Genomic DNA, 16,459 nt, shown 5'->3' on the forward strand with positions numbered 1-16,459 from the left:
AACGGATGCACAGCTGCTCGTTTCCCGAGGAGCGCTCGCCCTGCCCCGATGCAGCCCGACACCTGCCAGTTGGTGACCCCAGGTTCAAACCAAAAAGCAAAGGAACAGCACTGCGACCCCTGCTACCTAAGCTAGCCATGACAGATTCTCTATTGCAAATGGCTCTTCCTGGTTTTTTTAAGTTGGGGCCGAGCAAGACCCGTGGGTTTTTGTCGGAGGAACACCGCCCTGTTTCCCACTGGAGACACGTTGGCTGAGCTCTAAGATAGACTGATGTTTGCATAGGGTCTCCGCGGCAGAAATGGAGCTTTTGTGCTCTTCAAATTCGAACTTAACAGTGTGAGTCACCCACTGTGCCGCTTGCGCAGTGTGCCGGCACTCACTGTGCGTACAAATGCTCACAGCGAAAAGCGATGGAGCACAATGGACGAAATGCCAGCGAAAGCTACAGCAAAAGCCCGCAATGAACCGCAATGGGAAATGAGACAGGTTGCAGGTCAGCCCGTCTGAGCAGTCTGGCCCAAATAAAAGCCAGCTGTTGCGGAACTTGGCTACTTCACTGTAATTGTGCTGGTGTTGTGACGAGCTTTGGTTGCCTTAGCTTGTGCGTGACGACGATCCAATTCTCTCGCGCTACTACAACTACTATCACCATTCCCTGATTGCAAGGACTAGCTAACTCTAAAGAGCTCCCAAGCAAGCACGTCAGTGGCCTTAATTCACGTTGGCGAAAGCAGCAGCAGCTGTGACGTCGCACACGATGCAGCAGTCTCTCCAAGTTCAGCTGCGGCTGCAGAGCTCCACACAGGCGTCTTCTCGGCGCGGCGCTCCCGTCAGCGTACGCGCGCAGGCTGCCCCGCGGCGTGCTCCGGACGCGTCGACCGGTACCGCCACTTCCTCGCGCAAGAACTCTCGCACTGTCGCCAACTTCCAAAATGCCGATGCGGCGACTCTGACTCTACCTTCGCAAGTTCAGCTGGCCGAGTCGTCGTCAGGTGCGGCCATCTGAGCATTCCTGATTGCGGGGCCGGCGACGTCTTGTCGACTGGGGTTTCGTCGCGCGAGGGCTGACATTGGCTCTTGCAGCTCCGTGTGATATAATTCCCGCCTGGTTAATTGTATGCGCGCACGTAGCGTGTTGCCTTTGCGGCTGGGCCACGCGGCACCGGCCGTTGCGTGCCAGTCCGCGGCCCAGCAGTCCTTGCCCCCTCACACCTGTACTTACTAACCTTGCCCGCGCCGGCCTGCCTTGCCCTACCGTGCCCCCCACGCCACCTCTCGCTCGCAGCCGCCAAGACCAAGGCCACAACGCTCAGTTGGGCGGGCGCGGGCATCTTCTTCTTTTGGCAGCTGGGCGCGCTCAAGTTCCTCGCCGAGCGTTACGACCTCACACGCGTGCCCATGGCCGGCGCCTCAGGCGGCGCGCTGGCCGCGGTGCTGGCCTGCTGCGGCATCCCCGCCGACGTGGTGCTGCAGCGCGCCTACGACCTGAGTGTGCAGCACGGCATCTGGGAGCGGCCTCTTGGTCTAGTGGGCGTGTGGGGCAGCCTCATCGAGCAGTGGCTGGACGACCTGCTCCCCGACGACGCAGCGGAGCGCTGCCGCGGCAAAATCACCATCATCGTGACCACGCTGCCCAACATGGGGCAGGTGGGCATTAGCGACTTCAAGGACAAGAAGGACCTGATCAACTGCGCCATGGCCAGCGCACATATCCCAATGCTGCTAGACCTCAAATTCGCACGCCTGTGCCGCGGCAAGTTCTGCGTGGACGGCTCGTTCCCCGACTTCTTCTACAACGGTGGGTGTGCGATGTTGCATTGGGATGTGGGTCGGTTGTAAGGCCTATGGGTTCGGTTTGGGAGTGACAGCGGTGGGCGTCAGGTGGAGGCGCGCAAGGCGATGAAATGACGCGCAATAATGGTGTACGCGACCTGCAGTGCACGGAAGGAGCAGCGCACAGTGTCCTAAAGCTGACGCTAACAGCCCATATGTTATTGCACCTCGCAGACAACTCTGAGCTGCTTAAGGCGGGCGGGTCAGCGGTTATCTTTGACTACTTCCAGGACACCAACCTTGTCCGCAAGGGTGAGCATGGGTCCGACCGAGTGACGCGAATTGGGGGGCGGCAAGGGGGCTGGTTGCGTTGTTTTGGGTTGGGGTCGCTCAGAGGAGGGTGGGTTCACTGTTCTTGGCCGGGCAAAGGGGCAAATGTAATGCCGGCAACCAAGGCGCGCTGTAGGTACTTAGCGTGGTCCCGTTGCTGATTTGCCATTCGCTTTTGCAACCCGTGCCCCTACAGGCCGGATGGACATGCTGTCTCTGAAGCAGTACGAGGAGGTGAAGCACATCATGCAGGTTGGGTACGAGTACGCGCAGACGCTGCACCACGAGGGCCACTTCGACCATTTCGAGGTGAGGCGTTGCAGCTGCGGGGGTGCTGCGGGCGTTCCTTCTGTAGCTGATGATGGTCTCTATACTGGCGGGCATCATGTTGAGGTGGTGCTGATGCCACGAGATGAATCATGGCTGACAACATGTCTCGGACGTTTTGCTTACAGGTTGGCGAGATGGTGTTTGACCACCTGGAGGAGGCTGTTAAGCCGCGGCCTTCGGAGCATGCCTCTGCCTAAGCCCAAACCGGCTTGCGGTTACCTCCTGTGGGCTTGCGGCTACCTCCTGTGCGCTTGCGGTCACCCTGTGGGCTTGCGGACTGCAGCTAGCGGCACAAGCGGAATACGGAGCTGCGTTGCACGGTTGGCGTTATTTTAGCACCTGCGGCTGAAGTAGCCGCAGTTGTGCTGGTACGAGAATGGTCAATGCAGCTTCAAGAAACAGGGCGTAGGTGTGTGTGTGGGGGGGGGGGGGGACCAGCGCCACACGGCATTCATGTGACCAGGCATCCCTGGGAGGGGGTCGGGCCCCTTTTGTACATGAATGAGTCCGCATTGTTTGTTGGTTTGCAAAAGGGCACGTCCCCTGAAGACCTGTCGAGTGATGCGTGTCCGTTGCGTTTGGTCAGTCGAGTGCGGACGAATTCTTTGCGGCGCGGCAGCCACCCGGCTCTGTCGCTGCAATAGGCATTGAGTGCTGTGCGTGTTCAACGTTGTTGCATGCCTGGGGCCTTAGCGTCAGTTTTCGCGGGCCGTCCCCCATCAGGATAGCTCGCGCCGCTGTCACGATTGGCTTGGCGCTGGCAACCTCCGCAGACGGGGGTCCAGGCAGCCTGCGTGCTGCGGCACGAGCGCACGGCGGCAGCTGTGCATGCAGGATGATAATGTGGATGAGTGACAGGCCCTGGGCTTACGGCTGTGAAGCGCGGCATATTCTTTGCCTGAGGCATCAGGCCAACGGCTTGGTGGTCTGCGTGAGAGGCTGTGATGCGGGAGGTTGCCGACCGAGTGTTTGGTCAGGGGCCTGCGGATAGTGGCTGTGGCGTGTTTGTCGCTGAGCCGTTGGGGAGGAGTTGCCACTGGACACAACGAATGAGGCTGATCACTGAATAACGCTACAAGGGATTGACCAGGGACTGGACAAGAAAGGTGGCCATGTAGGCCCCATGAGTTGCACGTTGCGCAAAAGCGTCAGAACGTGACAGCGCTAGCTAAGGCTCAACGAGCCCAGCAGTGCCTTGTAACACGAATGTGCGACCCGGTGCGGAGAATCTAAGTGCACGTTTCTGCTCCACTGAAACTCCTAGTAAGCACAACCTTGACATGACATGTGCAGCGGGGGAGCGCCTACCACAAGAGCAGCTTTGTTTTTGCGCATATCATAGACTGCGTAGCAACACGCACTACAGCTGTACACCTCAACCTACATACGACCGCCAGCATGCGATACAACACGACGAGCGCTACACACCTGTCTAAGAACTCCTACTGCCAGCCAAGTCCTCTGCACCTGTCCCAACTCCGAACAACTCCTACTGCCAACCAAGTCCTCTGCATGTGTACAAAATGCATGCCATGTACGAGGTATGTGGCACCTTTGCATGTTCCATTTCGAGCTTCCAAGCGCTTGGCAGGTAGGGGGCCTGGCACCCTTGCTGACAGAGTCTTCACATTACGGTTTCGAGGCCACTGGCTACGCGACAAGCCTGTCATTACATCGTGAGACCGCATCCTGCAAGTCCGTGAGCGGCCAGCTCACTCAATGCCGTTGAGCAACGGCACACACTTGGCGCGGAGGGCGGGCGGCAGCATTATGTCGAGCTGGTGAAGGATCTCGGAACGCTTGTAGCGGGGCGAGAAGTGGATCAGCACGATGGTCTCATTCTGTAGCAGCGAACACAGCGTGCAGTGTGTCATGACTTGAGCCGGTGCATATAGCACTGCATGATGCAGCGGCTGCGCACAGTACTGTAGTTGCCCGCTTGCCCCTGCACACGCTGCGTGCTTGCTTTGGTGGCCAATCTTCATGATGTCTTTCCCTCGCACGCGCAATCACCTGGAAGCGGTGTGCGTGCGCCACGAAATCCGTGATGTGCATGTGGCCCTTGCCGCGCGCCTCCTCCACCGTAACGTCCTCTGAAATGAAGCTGTGGGAAGGCGATTGATTGGGCACGCGGGGGCGCAGACGGCAGACCGTCAGGTCAAGGTGGGGGCAGTCAGGGCCGAAAGCAAGTCACCATGCGCCGGACACCTAGCACAGAAGCAGGGAGCGCACATCCCTGGCACCCGACTGCCTCAGCGTCGACGACCGCGATCTGCGTCTTCCTAGGACCGGAGACACACTCACGTCATCTCGATGCACAGCACCTTGGCCTTCAGCGCGTCCTCCAAGGTGGCGTTGGTCTCGGCGTCCAGGAAGGCGCTGGTGGTGTCGCCGGTGAAGGCGATCTCGGGCACCTGCAGCCCAGCAGTTCGCATACCGTGATGTACAGGTTGGCTTGCAGGCCAACATAACGCATCGTGCACTTATGGTGATGTTAGGAGAAGAGGCAGAGGCGTTGCAAGTCAAGTCAGGCACGCACACAGCGCCACATGTATTCCATAAGATGGAGCTTCAAGGACAGCACACCTGGTGGGTCTCGCTCACGTCGACGCCCGAAAACCGGAGCTCCTTAATCTCAGCCTGGCTCTTGCCTGTGTTGGTGATAGTGGATGAACACGAGTTTCGTACAGACACTTCAAGGACCATGCGCGTGCGGTGCCGAACAGCCCGGTATCAGATCTTGCAAACATGTGGAAGCCGCCAGGAGCGACACGCGGGCCCCAGGCGCTCCGCCTGCAACCCTGCACTCATAAACCTGCCGCACGCACCTTGCAGCTCAGCCTTGAGCTTCTTGCGCTGGCTGTACAGGACGTAGCCCTGAGAGCGGGAGAATGGACCGTGAGCCGTGCCACACGATGCATGCAGGAGCAAATGCGGACGCGTCAGCGGGATGCATACGCACCTGCGACGGAATGGCGTGTGTGGTGGGGAAGGTGCGGCACAGGAAGCCGCTGGGGAGCTCGAAGTCCTGGCCCGCCTATGGGGGCAAGCACACATGTGGCACAACACAGAAAGACTGAGTTGGCAGACAGCACCGCATCACGCCCACAGCCTCCCACTATCAACATGACACAATGGTGTTGCCGCAAGCCGCGGGCAGCTTGCACCGTCCCTGCGCTTGCACTTTTGCCAAATCTGAGTAGCTCTTCCTGGCTGCCGTGGTAGTGTGGCCCCAAGTGCGGCTAACGCATAGCGTACCGTATTACCAGTCCCGACATGCACGCACCTCCAGCTCGAGGACCTCGTAGTCGATGGGCGGACTGGACTGCAGCTCCAGCACCGCGTCCATCAGCTTCCGTACGCCGGCCGAGAAGCCCTATACGAGAGGAAGGGGCAGCGATCGATGCCGGGGGCGCAAGGCTACGGTATACAGCCAGGGGTACGCAAAAAGCTGGCAAGTCGGTCTGACCGCGACCTAGCAGTCTGGGCAGGAATCCCAGCTGGTACCGGCAATTGAATGCAGGTCATCCGGGGCGGCTGTCACAGCAAGAAGCCGCGCACCTGAGGCACCACCACCTTGCTAGGGGGCAGCTGCAGCATATTGCGCGTGCATACATGGAACGGGAGGCCTGAGGAGGGGGGCGCGCGCAAAAGCGTGTTAGGACTTGGGATGCACTTGTGTAGTTGTGTGTGCGTGAAGATGGGTAGGCACGTGGCCCGTGGGGGTTTCTTTGCGGTGTGCCTACCTCCGACATGGTCCAGGTGTGTGTGGCTGAGCAGCACGGTCTGCTGGAAGCAGGCGCGCTGGGGACACCGCCTGTATGTGCAGGGCACAACCATCAGCCTCCGGGGCACCGGAATGATGCAAGCGTATCATTGCAACCACGGCTTCCGTTCAGCCCTCAGAACCCCAGGTGGGTGGCCCTACCCGATGTCGAAGGTCACTTTGGCGCGAGGCACAATGATGCTTGTCTCCTGTGATTAATACCAGGCACAGATGCGTGCGTCGTAAGCAGCAGGACGTCGAGTTCGGGCCCGAGGGGGCAGCAGAGGTGGCCAAGGCCGGTCCAGGAGCGCGACGTCCCTTGACTGCCCTGGGCCCGGTGCGGAAGCCGGAGGTACCTGGCCAGAGATGCTGATGCCCTCGAGTTCCCAGCCGCTGACCGCCAGCTTTGTTTGCCGCGTGTCAGCCATCAGCGCTGTAGCGCCCTCCTTGGTAGTCCCCTTGGTAGCTGCGGTGGTGCTCGCCGCTTTCATGGGGGGGTCCGTTGCGCGCGTATCTAACACCAGACCATGCCAGGAAGGCGGGAGGGAGCGTCAGCGAAATAACAACCGAAGCAGTGCCCTGCCAGCAATGAGACAGGTCGCGCTAAGCAAGCCTAGCCCTGAGGAACGGCCTAGCCCTGAGGAACTGGTCCATAGCCATGGAGGCTGGGATAGAAGGCGTGAAGAGCCTTTCCAACCTCTCCCCGCCTACCTGGGCTGTGCGCCAGGTTCGTTTGTTCCTTGAGGGCCCTTGTAAGCGTGTCCATAATCTTACTTGTGGCGAATCGCGAGGAAGGGAAAAGGGGTTGGACAGACCGAGCAAGCAGTTTTGTATGTGTGCAACCTAGTGTGTATTGACTGTTATTAAAGAAATGTTTTACATATTGACTGTTATTAAAGAAATGTTTTACATATTGACGTGGGTTCTAGCATTGGCCTCCGCGGGAGCCAGACCAGTTCGGCCTCGATGCAGCGGGGGGAGGGAGGGGAAGCGACGGGGCGATTAGGGACTTTGACAAGTTGAATCTACTTGTGCAAAGTAGTTCTGAAGCTACTTTAGCTGCTTTCTGTTGGCGGGTCACACAGCAAATTAAACTTGACTGCTGCGACATAAGCCTGGCTAACTGGAGGGCGCCGGTAACGCTGGAGCTCTCCGATGGCTAGCGTCGCCCAAACATGGTGCGAGGGCAGGCAGCGCACGGCGCGTTTGGAATAGCGAAGACCGTTTCCAACACAAACGAAAACAACGCTTTCACGCTGGGACCTTATTGACAGGTCGGCAACAAGCTGTCAGCTGTAAGGTCTGTGCTGCGAAAGGCTCGACAGGTAGGGGCACCACAACTCGAGCGGCTAATTCAGAGTTTGGTGAAGCTAAAGCGGGGCCCGATTGGTTGCAGCTCAAGGACCCTCTCGGTGAGCTCGTCAGCACTGCAAGGCCCTGCCGCGTCGACGGCCAGCAACACACGCACTTCCGGTCGCACCATGCCGCCGACCTTCCCAAGCAGCAGCTGGAATGGTGTCTGGACGTGTGCCGGTGAGCCAAGTGGCGCGTGGGCCTGGCTTGCATCCTGGACCTGCTGACGTTTCGTAGACGCCAAGGGGACCGAGGACGCGCTAGTTGGGGCGTGTGCGTGTCTGTATTGGCAGGGCAGCGACCCACACGACGGTAACCCACAAGCCCGCCTGCGCTCCTCGGACAGGGAGAACATGGCGGCCTTTTATGAGCGCGTGTGGTCTTGGAGCGATGTGAAAAAGAGGCGGCAGTTCACCTCGGTAAGGCGGGAGGCCAAATGCAGGGTTGGCGCCGCTCGCAGTTGGTGTTTACGGAGAGCCCCTGGTGCCTGCTTGCAGAGCGCTTCTCGGTTCCTGATAGCATATGACGTGAACGCTGCTCGCGTCCCTGTTGGCTACATCAACTTCAGGTGCGCTTCAGGCCCAATGATCCTTGATTAGTCATCTCTGCGTTGGTTGTTTGCGCTGTTGACCCACACATGCGTGCGTTTCGACAACGCGTCGGGAGAGCCCAATCGTGCAAGCGGTGACCATCGAGCGCTACCAGGGATTAGTTACACCCAAATATAACGTGCATGGCCTACTCATGCAGCCTGCTGATGCCCTCCGCCGCTACAATCACTTGCGCCCGCCACAGGTTCGAGTACGAGGACGGCGAGGCGGTGCTGTACTGCTACGAGCTGCAGGTGGCGCGGGCGGCGCAGCAGCGGGGCCTGGGCCGAGCCATGATGGAGCTGCTGGAGCAAATTGTGCGTGTGTGTGTGCGTGTTTCGCTGCGGGTCTGGGGTATTGAAGGGCCGGGCCGGGCTTTGCTGCTTTGCTGTGCTGTGCTGTGTACCACAGATGTTGGGCCGCCGCGATGGAGTTGACACTGCTTGACCGGTGCGCTGCTTGTCCTGCGCACGCAGGCGTGGGGCGCCGGAATGAGCAAGGTGATGCTGACGGTGTTCACCGAAAACGTCCCGGCACTGGCGTTCTACTCCAAACTGGGTTACCGGCTTGATGAGACGTCCCCCGACTATAGCCCCGCAAGCGGCAACTGTAGTCCCCTGGAGTTGGCGCACAGCGCGGGCGGCGGTGGCAGTAGCCGGTGCAGTCCGGAGCTTGGCGCGGCGGCGGCGGTGACAGCTACTGGTACGGGCTGCAGTGGCAACCGTAGCGCAAGCGGAAGCCCGGAGGGCGGTGGCAGCGCTGCTGTCAGCAGCAGCATGGCTGTCAGCAGCGGGAGCGCTGGGGGTGCTGGGAGCGGCGAGGGCAGCGGGAGCGGCTACCACATTCTCAGCAAGCGGATTCCATCGGACTGGCGGGAGGAGGTGAGGCTTCAGCAGGAGGCGCAGCAGCAGCGAGACGTGCAGCGTGCTGAGGTGCAGCAGCAAGTGGCAGTGCGGAACGTGGCGCCCGGGCATCAGGCTCACGAGGAGCACCAGGTGCACCAGCAAGGCCAGTCGCCGCAGCCACTGCCACAGCAGCTGGCACCGCTGCGGCAGGCAGTGGAGGCCGTGGCTGCCATGGCAGAGGCGGCCTTGCCTGTGGCAGCAGCAGCGGCCTCGCCGGCCGCAGTCTGCGCCCCGGAGGCCGAGGCTGAAGAGCCTGGCAGTCGGAAAAAGCAGCGCGTATCCTGCACGCCGGATGTCACCGGCGCAGGCAGGAGCGGCAGTTGCGGGCCGGAGCTGGAGGACCGCGCTGAGGGAGCAGCGCAAAGCGACGTCGCGGCCACCGCCGGACACGACCTGTCACGGAATGGCACACCGGTGCCCATGGTGATCCATGAGGGCACGGGTGCTGGTTCTGGCGCCGGTGCTGCAGCGGCTGGGACCTCGAGCACAGAGCAGGAGAAGGCAGAGCAGGTGAAGCCGGGGGCTGCAGAGCCCGCGGCGGTACCGCCGGCGCAGGATGGCGAGGCCGCGGGGGCTGGCATGAAGATATGTGGAGCGTGCAGCAGCAATGGTGCAGCGGCCGCTGAGCACATACCGTAGAGCAGGCACTGTAATGGCGACATGAAGCGAGGGAAAGTGCCAGCATCAATGTACTGGACTGTGGTGGTGACCGTCATGACCTGATGCGTTCGTAAAGTACACCGCGTGCATCTGCACATTGAGGATGCCCGATAGGCGCGAGTAAGGTGCTACAATGGTTTTTGTATGACCACGTCACAACAGACGTAAAGCATCCAGGTGTAGGCTTAAATAGGGGGCAATAGACGCAGGTAGCGGGGCATACCGTACTGCGCGTAATTATTTTATATTAAATAATTATCGGAGGCTGAAAAATAAAAAGTAAAAATAACTCGGAAATTATGAAGGCTCAGGTGATAAAAAGTAAAAAAATATTCGGCCCTGCGGGCCTTGTAAAACTTCTGAGCCGGAGGGACAGACAGGATTCGTTCCATGCATGGTTGCGGCGGACGGCTGCGTAGCGCGGACAGCTGTGAGCGTGTGTGTGTTGGACCCAACCGTGGGCGCCCGCATTTTGCCGGCAATGGTAGGGGCAACTGCCAGGGGGGGGGGCCGGGGGGGCTGGTTGGGGTAGGGATTCGGGCCGAATTGGGCTGTATGCTGAAGGGCCGCGTAAGGACTGTGTTTGTGAGTTGTATCTGCGTTCGTGTGTGGACCCATCAACTGGCAAAACCCTGGAGCGGGAGCGTGTCCATAAAAAGTAAAACTAATTCTGGCGCGGCTGCGCCGCGCTTGGTAAAAAGTAAAAACCCAAAATAATATTTCCAGCCGTGATAAAACTTCTGGGAGTTAGTCTTCTAAGCGCAGTACGGTATACGGAACCTTGTGCAATGCAGCTGGCCCCAAGCGACTGGACCCGCCGATAGACGTGGCTTTTAAGGGCTACCTACTTAGCGTTTGCTTTTCAATTCAAGTGCGTTAGGGCTGTGACCAAGGATGGCTGGGATTGGTAATAGTTCCGCTTAAGGTGTTTCGGGCATACATCCGACCAGGAGGCGGAACGTTAAGGATTCAGGATTCACTCCACTCAGCATGCAACGTGGCACTGAACGGCACTACGGTACGTCAGGTTCGTGGCGTAACCCATGTAGATAAGTTGGCCCGGTCAGGGGGCGGAGAGAAGCACATGGCCGAATGTAAATTGATGCCGTATGCGAGCGCCACGCGTCAACCTATGGGCTGAATTGATTGGCAGGAAGCGTGCCCAGGACCCCTGGGTTTAGGGGTGTCTAGCGTGCCCAGGACCCAGGGCTAGGGCCATGTTTCATGCTTGTAGTCTTGTACTAGATACGGCTTCTCGCCCAGCGGACCATCGCTGACAAGCTTACAGCTCCGTAGGGACCTCGGCCTGACGGCAGGGCGTCCCTGGTCCTCGTCTTGTTTGCCGTGCTTGCACACCAAAGACACGATGCACTTACGGTGTGCGCGTGACCTACCGCCTACGCATAGTACATGCGATAACCGGAGCGGTGTCAGACGGCTAGTGCGGAATAAACTACAGGCCTGGACAGCTCGCATGCGACAACCGGTAAGCTCCAACCCTGTCGCACATCAACGCAACTCTCCCAACAGTCCGCTCCAACTCCATAGCTGCTTTGAGGCAACATACAACTTTTGTGCCCGCCCTGCGATGCAGAAACTCAGTGTCTCTAACTCCCTATCCTCTGCATACCACAGGGCATGCCTGTGCTACCCAGTTCTGCTGCCGCCCCGTAACCTGCGCTGTATGGTACACGGCCTCCGTCACTAGCATGCTGCACATTCACAGCGAGCATTGCATGACGTGCCTACAAAAGGCAACCTGTGCTGTCCGCTATTCCTCGGTGTACAATAGCCGCTGCCCCACCAATTGACCACAACGCCATTGACGAGCAAAACACAGTCATTCTGCACCTCCAGGTCAATACCGGAACTGTGGAATGCACGCCCGCTCCACCCCAAACGTGCCGACCTGGGATGCCCGCCCCCCATGGCTAAAAACATTCGTGCCCTCCTGCCCTACGTGTTACAATGCCGCCAAGCGCAGGCAGCGTGATGCTCTAGGTAGTCGCATGTTATGCCATGAAAAAGTGGCCCGCTCAATCCAGCTCAAACATTAAAGACGCATCCTCTGCGCAGGAGCTGCTGCCGTCCGCCGCCGCGTCCACAGTAGCGGCAGCCACCAGCGACGCACTTGAGGCCGCGGCGGCGGCGGCGGCCGCTGCAGGGAGCGAGGACACGGCCGCGAAGCCGCACGCCGCACTCTCAACGCCACTGGCGCGCGGTGGCTGCCGGTGGTCTGCAGAGGGACATATGATGGTCACGCAGTGTGTCAAAACATGCGTGCAACCAGGCTCAAGTGCCAGCTACGTCGCCCCTTGGGTCAAGCGAGGCAACCCCATTGGACAAGCAGGAGCAATGCCGTGCGCACGCACCTGGTGCCACCGGTTCCGGGACCAGAGCTCCTGCCGCACCGCCGGCCCTGGGGCCCTGTGCCACCGGCGCAGCTGCAGTCACCGCTTCTGCCATTGTGCCTAATGGCCCGGCATCCACAGCCATGGACTGCTCGCCGTCCTCGTCGACGTCATCCTCCCAGTCGCTGCCCAGGTCGTCCAGCGGATGAGACGACATCGCAGCAGCGGCAGCAGATGCGACTGCTGTTGGGGCGGCGCCTCTCGCGTGTGCAACAGCGCCACCCCCGACGGCTGCGCATGCGGTTGCCGACGACGGCACTGCCATAGCAGCCGGTGTGAGCCTAGCCTGCGATGCCACGGCCAACGTGGACGGTGGCGTTCCGGCTGCGGCAGCGCCAGAAGCAGTAGACCCCGCGGCTTGCATACCCGCAGCCGCTGACCGCGACTGGAAGGCGTGGTGATGACGGTGATGGTGGCCGTCGCGGTGGCTGCGGCCCTCGTCCGTGCTGTTGCTTCCCGCCTGCTGCGCGTCGCTCTTGCGCTCGCCGCTCGTCACACTGCGTGCCGCAGCGGCGGTCTGCGAAGCCGCGCTTCCTGGCGGCCGCGCCGGTGTCCTGGAGTGAAAGGAAATGCGGGTCGTACACGTAAATGCGTGCGTGTTTGGGCTGTTAATACCCTGCACATGTACACATGAGCAGCGGACGTAGCGCTTCTTTGACACAGTTATCGCTGTTTTGGCAACCCAAGCACCTTTGCCTTCTCCTCTGCACGCAAGCGCGCTCGCACGCACCTGGGCACCAGGATGGACCGCATCATGCCGGCCACGGCGCTGGCGGCCGCGCTCACAGGTGACCGCCCGCCGCCGTCGCCGCCGCCAGCCGCCCGCGTGGTGATGGTGCCGTCAGCGTTCAGCTCGCGGCCGCTGGCGCGCATGATCTCCTCCACCAGCTGCAACGGCAGAGGGCCCAGCTGCAGCGGCGTAGTGTTACACCTGCGAAGGGCGCAGAGCGCATGGCAGGCAGCAGCAGCGGATAAGGTGAGCATTAGAGCATGGAGGTGAGCACTCGGTGGCAAGGGACCAGAGGACTAGGGCGTTCAGAGCCGGTTGACCGTAGGCAGCATTGGGCAGCTTGGGAGCACGGGGGCAGCCCTGCAACCCTCCGCACACACGCAGCACAGGACCGCGGCCGCAAACCCTACGCTGCACACGTCCAGCTTACGCACCTGACGCGGTTGCTTTGCTTGTGTGGGTCAAACTCGGGAGGCAGCTCCATAAGGTCCTGCAACCGCCGCGCCAGCGCCAGACCGCCCATCTCGCCCACATTCCCGCCGGACCGGCCCCGCCAGCTTGGGTAGCCTGCGCCGCCCGTGCGCGCCGTGCCGGCGACTGTGACGGCCACTCCGCTGCTGCTACCTACGCTGGCGCCGCTCCCCGAGGAGTCGGCCTTGCCTTCGCTGCTGTTGCTGCCGCTGCTGTCGGAGGCGTCAGCACCAGACGTGGAGCCGGAGGGCGAGGTGGCGCCGGACGGTGGGGAGGAGAAATAGGAGGAGGGCCCTGTGTCTCCAGGCGGGTAGCGCTGGTCGGGGCAGAACTCCTGCTGTAGCCAGAAGAAGAACCGCTTGCCGTCACGGGGCCCAGACCGGGCATCGGCCGCGCCGCCGCCGCTGGAGGGCTGAGGCTGCGCACCGCCTGCCGAGGCCGAGGCGGAGCCAGAGGCTGTCGCCGGCGGCCTGTACACCACGTTCCGCGGTGCGCTGACCTCCAGCACTACGCCGCCCGAAACGTGCGGCACAATCCTGCACGTCCACGCAGATGAGGTCCTTTTGTTGGGTATGCATGCTGCAGCCTGGTCCTGATATGCTCTGCAGCACCCGCAATCCGCAAGGCAGGCCCAACCATATCATGCACACACGCAATCCAAGCCGCATATCATCCTGACCCTGACCGCCCGCACCTGAACTCTGTCTTGGTCGGCGACAGCGTCAGATCAAGCTCCGCGCTGGAAACCTGCACGTCTACGTCACCCGGCTCGCTGACCTCAAAGATGCTGCCGTACGCACGTGCACCGCCGCCGGTGTCATCCGTGCCACCGGCGCGCCGCTCGCTCCACAGGAGCTTAACGGTGCCCGGGTTCTCCACCGATGCGACCATCGTCAGCGTGCCGCGGCGCGCATCGGGGCACACCCAGTTCTTGGGCCGCGGCGAGCCGCCGTCACCGGTTGCAGCAGCAGCTGCGGCGGAGGAGCAGCTCGTGCTGAAGGACACCTGAACTGGGTTGGGCGCACGCGCTACCGACGGTCGCGGCGGCGGCGCCCAGTCCAGCACGCTGGCAGGCGGCTCCGCTGCTGGCGGCACCTGTGTAACCGCCGCCGCCGTCGCCGCGTCCGGGCCTTGCCTTTGCTGGCCCAGCATCTGCTCCGCATCAGGTGCGTCCAGCTCTCGGCAGCAGCCGGCGTGCACCTCCAGGATTTTATGCCAGCGCGGCAGCTGCAGCCGGTACACGCTGATGTAGCACAGCTTGGCCGCGCCAAACCCTGCCGCGCCGCCGCCCGCGCCCAACGACCCAGATGCCGCGCCTGAGGCCGTGCCCGCGCTTGAGCCGCCCGCGCCACCGCTGCCGCCGCCGCTGCCGCTCGCTGCGCCCGGCTGCGGCTGCAGCAGCACCTTGCCGACGTTGGCGTAGCTGGGCAGCCAGCTGCGGAGGAACCCGTCCAGAGAGAGGTGCTGCAGCGAGTCCAGCGACTCATAACGGCACGGCCCCGACGGTAGCCCCGCCCGGCCCGACCGCTGCAGGCCGCCGCTGCGGCCGGGCAGCGGCCCGGATGACGGCAGGCCCGCGCGCGAGCTGGTGGGCGCGCCGACGCCCGAGCGCAACGACGTGGGTGCGCCGGCAGCGATGCTGCCCGCGCGCGGCGGGCGCGGAAGCGGTGGCCGCCCGGAGGTGCTGCTGCTACTGCCACTGCCGGACTGATCGGCCTGCAACAAACAAAGCAAGTGTCATGTAGTATTTGCGCACGACAAGGGTAAAGCCCACACGTGACGCCACCGTGCACAAGATGAACGCACCTCGTCCGATTCGCGTGCCTCCTCCGTGCCGCCGCCCTCGTGCCGTGACACCTCCGGCTGCAGCACCTCCAGCAGCGGCTCCAGCTGCTGCCATAACGCTAGTGCCGGGTCTGGAGGGGGAACGTGTATGAGCCTCTGGCCTAGGCATCTGCTGCTGCCGCTAGCGCCAGCCGCGGCTGCCGCAGCTCCTGACGCCGCCGCCGAGGCGGCAGCTTGGCTAGAGCCATCGGCCACCGCAGCTCCGGAGGAGGCGCCCGCAGGCCGTCGCGGCGCGCCCGGGCGTCCTGGTGCCCGTGCACCTGCTGCCGGTGCGCCTGCTGCTGCCGGAGCAGGTGCCGGGGATGCCGGATAAGTGGCGGCAGCCGTAAGCACCTGCAGTGATTCAAGTGCAGCTGTAGGCAGCTCGCCCTGGGGCGTGAGGAGCACCACGTCAAGCCCCACGCGCGCATCAGCAAACGCGCGGCTGAGCTGGCTGCATTGCTCTGCGGGTAGCGTCGCCTGCGGTTGCGAGGGCGGGAGGGGCTCCGTAAGCAGGAAAGAGTGCAAACGGACTGCGTAGCGGAAGTATTAGGCGCAGGCAACGTCAGCGTGTGCGCACAGCCCGCAGGAGGTCTATTGGGTCCAAAAGCTATGCGGTCACCCCCCCCCCTTACCCACCTCGGATGCAAGGAACGCCAGCACGCGTGCTGTCTGGGCCCGCTTCGCCGCGAGGAGCGCCACGCGCAGGGCCGGCAGGAACTGGCACTGCTCCCCCAAGTAGCACGCCAAGTCGAGGCTGAGTAGCGAAGCCGAGTCTTTCGTAGGCGGGATCCTCGTCAGCGGCTTCCCGCCGCTTGAAACTACAGCTAGGCTGTCATTTGCGAGGGCTGGTTCGTCGTCAGTCAGCCGCGGGGCCAAGAATGCCCTACTGAGGGTGCGAACCACCTCTTGTTGCCATAGCAGCCGTGAGCTGTTGTTGTAATCTTCACTACGGCAGCTCGCATCGCTGTTGTCGAGCCTGTGCAAACAAAGACCGAAACCAAGTTATGAGCCAATATAGATTTCCCACGATACGCTCGCAAGCAAGGTCCTTACACGTATACGTGTAGCATCTCCGTCTCCATCTCCTCCCTTGCGCTGCTTGACGTCAGCCAGCTCGTGTCACCGCAGACTAGGGTACATGTCTTGCTCTGCACGCTTGCGGGCTAGGTTTCCAAGCTTATTATTGTAAATGATTCGTGTACGTGATGAAATGTAAAACTCTTGAAGGAGTGCTGCGAGGAAGTGTCATCCTGCCAGAGAAGGCGTGGCAACTCATGCAGGCCGTGAGTTTGCTCATAGCCTCATAGGCG

General features: G+C 61.6%; 4 protein-coding genes across 4 annotated transcripts; 2 read left to right on the forward strand and 2 right to left on the reverse strand.

Annotated features, from left to right (window-relative positions):
• Positions 1-121: 121 nt before the first annotated feature.
• CHLRE_10g431350v5 (uncharacterized protein) lies at positions 122-3,649 on the forward strand. Its single transcript, XM_001702626.2, has 5 exons — positions 122-995; positions 1,289-1,801; positions 2,011-2,088; positions 2,303-2,415; positions 2,562-3,649. Exons 1-5 carry the CDS (start codon positions 761-763, stop codon positions 2,631-2,633), a joined length of 1,011 nt encoding a protein of 336 aa, XP_001702678.1. The 5' UTR covers positions 122-760; the 3' UTR covers positions 2,634-3,649.
• A 6-nt stretch (positions 3,650-3,655) lies between these two features.
• On the reverse strand, positions 3,656-7,071 carry CHLRE_10g431400v5 (uncharacterized protein). The gene is made up of 12 exons (XM_001702447.2): positions 6,914-7,071; positions 6,559-6,716; positions 6,365-6,411; positions 6,183-6,253; positions 5,998-6,065; positions 5,723-5,812; positions 5,399-5,473; positions 5,265-5,313; positions 5,023-5,087; positions 4,741-4,850; positions 4,450-4,540; positions 3,656-4,277 (listed from the first exon to the last, which is right to left on the reverse strand). The coding sequence occupies exons 1-12, from the start codon at positions 6,966-6,968 to the stop codon at positions 4,149-4,151; spliced, it is 1,008 nt and encodes a 335-aa protein (XP_001702499.1). The 5' UTR covers positions 6,969-7,071; the 3' UTR covers positions 3,656-4,148.
• A 180-nt stretch (positions 7,072-7,251) lies between these two features.
• On the forward strand, positions 7,252-10,820 carry CHLRE_10g431450v5 (uncharacterized protein). The gene is made up of 7 exons (XM_043066651.1): positions 7,252-7,380; positions 7,477-7,527; positions 7,599-7,735; positions 7,902-7,974; positions 8,053-8,123; positions 8,351-8,462; positions 8,622-10,820. Exons 1-7 carry the CDS (start codon positions 7,378-7,380, stop codon positions 9,687-9,689), a joined length of 1,515 nt encoding a protein of 504 aa, XP_042920048.1. The 5' UTR covers positions 7,252-7,377; the 3' UTR covers positions 9,690-10,820.
• Positions 10,821-10,885: 65 nt separating this feature from the next.
• On the reverse strand, positions 10,886-16,348 carry CHLRE_10g431500v5 (uncharacterized protein). Its single transcript, XM_043066652.1, has 8 exons — positions 16,203-16,348; positions 15,786-16,125; positions 15,129-15,626; positions 14,017-15,038; positions 13,286-13,858; positions 12,852-13,052; positions 12,083-12,675; positions 10,886-11,946 (listed from the first exon to the last, which is right to left on the reverse strand). Exons 1-8 carry the CDS (start codon positions 16,229-16,231, stop codon positions 11,747-11,749), a joined length of 3,456 nt encoding a protein of 1,151 aa, XP_042920049.1. The 5' UTR covers positions 16,232-16,348; the 3' UTR covers positions 10,886-11,746.
• Positions 16,349-16,459: the final 111 nt, after the last annotated feature.

The sequence above is a fragment of the Chlamydomonas reinhardtii genome, chromosome 10 (genome assembly GCF_000002595.2).
Source record: "Chlamydomonas reinhardtii strain CC-503 cw92 mt+ chromosome 10, whole genome shotgun sequence".
In the NCBI taxonomy this organism is placed as follows: Eukaryota; Viridiplantae; Chlorophyta; class Chlorophyceae; order Chlamydomonadales; family Chlamydomonadaceae; genus Chlamydomonas; species Chlamydomonas reinhardtii.